General features: G+C 34.7%; 1 protein-coding gene across 1 annotated transcript; it reads right to left on the minus strand.

The window, feature by feature from the left end:
- Positions 1-481: 481 nt before the first annotated feature.
- Positions 482-2015, minus strand: LOC145802358 (uncharacterized). The gene is made up of 3 exons (XM_082895064.1): positions 1625-2015; positions 1443-1573; positions 482-1072 (listed from the first exon to the last, which is right to left on the minus strand). Exons 1-3 carry the CDS (start codon positions 2013-2015, stop codon positions 482-484), a joined length of 1113 nt encoding a protein of 370 aa, XP_082751190.1.
- Positions 2016-3784: the final 1769 nt, after the last annotated feature.

The raw sequence follows: 3784 nt of genomic DNA on the forward strand, positions 1-3784 counted from the left end.
ACTAGTTAATTTTCATCCTTTTGTTTTTTAATTGAATAATACTTAATTTTCATCAATAATTTATTAGTTATATGGATGAAAAAATAATATTGTCAATCTTTTTAAACAAAATTATATATTTTGCGGTATTTATTTTGTACTCACACAATATTTGAATTAGTTTTGGTCTATTTAACTTTACTAAAAGGGAAATTAGAGTCATTATATGGAAAATGTGAGACTTAATGTATTTGTTTTGAAATTTCACATCTTTGGCGACAACTATGTCAATTGATAACTCTTCAAATCAACAATCTACATAAAACTACAACTATATCAATTGTAATGTTTATCATTTACTTCATTTTATTCATAAAAATATTAATGTTATAACACATTTTTATATTAAGAAATATGATGCGACATATAACATAACTTAAGATTGATAACATTACATTCAATATTGAAATACAACACATGGTACAACCGATTTGGATAATCATTAGTTATGTGACCCACTACTTGAGGCTGTTACATTGCTATTTGGACATCTTCCCTCATTATGACCGTGTTGCCCATACAATCCACAATTTTGTTTGGTTTGAGACTCGCGCCAATCCATAGCATTTTGAAGTTGTGTTGTCCTTGGACGACCACGAGTCCTAGCAAGGTTCAGATTAGGATGGAGTTTTGGAGAGTTAGGCTCTTGCCAATAAGCAACATCAACTACAGGATTGAATGAGTGTTGATAATATGCCATTTGTGCTTTCAGTGTGTAACATTCATCAACATATTGTAGGTGGCCAAGACTGGCAAATTTACTTACTGCAATGACACGAGAACATGGAATTTTAAAATTCTGCCATTTTTGACAGTCACATGTTCTTTCCATCAAGTTCACATGAAGATGCAAAACCCAATTCAAATATAAGGGGTTCACAATAGTTTGAACATAAAAAATACCCAAATTCATATTGAAACTCTGCACTGAATGACCCTTAGAATTTTTCTCACCTTTGGTGAGCATCTGTTTTATATAAGCACTATAAACTTCATTGGCGTGTATTTCAACATTGGCCTTGTTACATCGTTCCTGAAAATAAATAACACATTTATAAAAAGTTAGTTGTACCAATGATGTGATAGGAAGATGTCGTGCACCCTTTAATACTCCATTGAAGCTTTTAGAAAGGTTGGTAGTCATGGCTCCATAACGTTTGCCACCATCATGTGCTAGCGCCCACAGTTCAAGTGACACATGATCAAGTTCATTTCTACCTTTAGAATTTAAGTCTCTATTGACTTCATTTTCTAATCAAACTTCTTCTTTTGATTCTCATAAGTTTCCGAAGTGATTATGTCTCGCAATATCACATTGTCTTACTTTACATGTTGCTGGCAAAATAGTGAATGCAGTAACGATAATAACCATTTTGATGTTGCCACCAACGTGAGCGATTCACAGATGATAAGACTCCTCCATGTTTGTCAGATAAAAGACAGAGGCAAGTTCGTTGTGTCACATACTCCCTAATGCACGTTAAAAACCTTGACAAAGTATCTAGTCTCTCCTCCTCCACAACGGTAAAGACAACTGGAAATACATGATTATTTACATCCCATGAAACTACAATTAGTAACTTACCTTTATATTTTCCAGTTAGAAAGGTTCTATCTATGATGATGACTGGCCTGCAATGTTTGAAACCCTCGATAGAAGAACTGAATGCCCAGAACACTTGTTCGAATATAACGTTATTTGCAGCATCTGACGGCATTATTTTCCGTGAAACGATAGTTCCTGGATTGGAATCTATCATAGCCATCATCCATTTTGGTAAGATATGGTATAATTCATTCCAATCCCCAAAGATATTTGCAGTGGCTTTTTGGTTTTCATTCCAAGCCTTATTATAAGATGGTAAGAAACTATCAAACTTTTGCCTAATACTGGCTCTCAGTACAGAGATCTTGATTGATGGATCCGCCTTTACAAGCTCTCGCACTTCGTGCTCAATTAACTTTGTGCTCAACATTGCATGACCTTGTGTAAGCGTTGCAGATACATATGTGTGAGGTCCTTCATATTTAGTAATCTCAAATAAACCATGTTTGACACGCTTACATGCTCTAAGATTCCACTCGCACCCATTTTCGTAACGCAATTTCCACAAGTCTGTTGTTGACTTCACCACTACATGTTAAGTGTTTCTCATCATGCCATAACGGTTTACTGCAATTTGTAAGTCTTCCTTGTTTCAAAATAATAGCCCTATGCTTAACTCCTTTGTTGCATCCCATATACCAGTGACATCAATTGCCAACGGTATGGAGAGATCATTAACATTTGACCATGTATCCTAAGTAAACATTGGAGATGGGGCTTAGTGAAAAGCAGGTGTGTCAGTGTAATAACCCGACTCCCTCATACACTGTCTATGCTCTAATTTCCTCATTATATGTGTTATTATATATGTGATTATAGGCTTGATGTGAAATTCCATGTTTGAATGTATGAATTACATGTTTATAATTTGTATCTGTCGGTTATGAGTAAATCTGTTGAAATGGCGACCTTTGGACTGAACATTGAATGCCTTAGAGGTGTGATAAACTGAAATTGACTTCACAGTTGTGGTTGGCATGATTTTTAGGACATTATATGAAGTTTTGTAAAATTTGATTCGTACTGAATTAATTAGTTTTATTTGGCCCAAGCTCTTAGAGTTAACACTTGAAACTGAAATTAACAGGTTTAATGAGTTCAGAAATCGAAATTGAGTATATGAATATGTTAATGGGAATTTTTAGAGCCATTTGGACAGTTTAATTAAAGACTGATTTTTGTCTGATTCGTTAAGTTGGTTTGGTTGGCTTTGTTATATGTATATATATATATATATATATATATATATATGTCTTTGAGCCCTTTATGTTCTTTACACTCAACCAAGCACCAAAAATATCTCCTGGAGAGTGAGAGGAGAAGAGAAGAAGGAAAGAACTCCACTTGGAGCTTGAGAATCTAAGAAATTGAAAGGGGATTCAAGGAATATAACTCAAGGTAATATAACTCAAGGTAAGTGTAAATCAACTAAAACACCTTACATCCTTCTCCAATTGATAGAATCAAGACCTATAACGAAGCTTTGTCACTCTTGGGAGTTAGGGTTTATGAGTTATACTCTTGTTTGAGCAAATAGTATGAAATTACCATAGACTTCCCATAATTATTGGATTAAAGAGTTAATTCCTTTATGTTTAGCTGAGTTTGTCATTTAATCTTGAGTTCTTACATGTTATGAACTTATGTAAGCATGTATGTATATATATAGAAGTATATGTATGTAAATATATATTATGAGAGGATGAAGAAAGTGAATGGGTGATGAACATTGAGAATTTGTATGTCAAATTAAAAGAGAGTTGATCTCATTGAACTTGTGTTTCATGTGTTAATATGTTCATATATCATGTTTTTGAAGAAAATTTGCTTGAATTGAGCCTTAGGAATGAGTTTGGAAAGTTGGCCTTTAATGGATTTTCGAACTGCTCAAACAAGGCTCAAGACCGCACTTGCGGGCTTACGACTGCACGTGCGGGAGGCACTGCCACACATGCGGGGCTCACAGCCGCACGTGTGGATAACAAGGGAACCAACTTTAGCATTTTGCAATAAAAGCACGTACGGGCCGCACGTGCGGCACGTGGGAAGATTTCTGTCACCCTTCTTGCCTCTATTTGACCCTCTAAAATTATTAATATGTAAATTTGATCAATCTAAAATGCTTACAATTTCATACGG

This window comes from Camellia sinensis, chromosome 11 (genome assembly GCF_055761805.1).
Source record: "Camellia sinensis isolate YWXY chromosome 11, ASM5576180v1, whole genome shotgun sequence".
In the NCBI taxonomy this organism is placed as follows: domain Eukaryota; kingdom Viridiplantae; phylum Streptophyta; class Magnoliopsida; order Ericales; family Theaceae; genus Camellia; species Camellia sinensis.

Bases quoted from the DNA above. Each gene is read 5' to 3' on its own strand.
- LOC145802358 (XM_082895064.1), bottom strand. From the start codon at position 2,015: ATGTTGAGCACAAAGTTAATTGAGCACGAAGTGCGAGAGCTTGTAAAG. The intron at 1,574-1,624 runs GTAAGTTACTAA...ATGTATTTCCAG, and splicing joins TCTAACTGGAAAATATAAAG to TTGTCTTTACCGTTGTGGAG. The intron at 1,073-1,442 runs GTGAATCGCTCA...ATTTATTTTCAG, and splicing joins ATGGAGGAGTCTTATCATCT to GAACGATGTAACAAGGCCAA.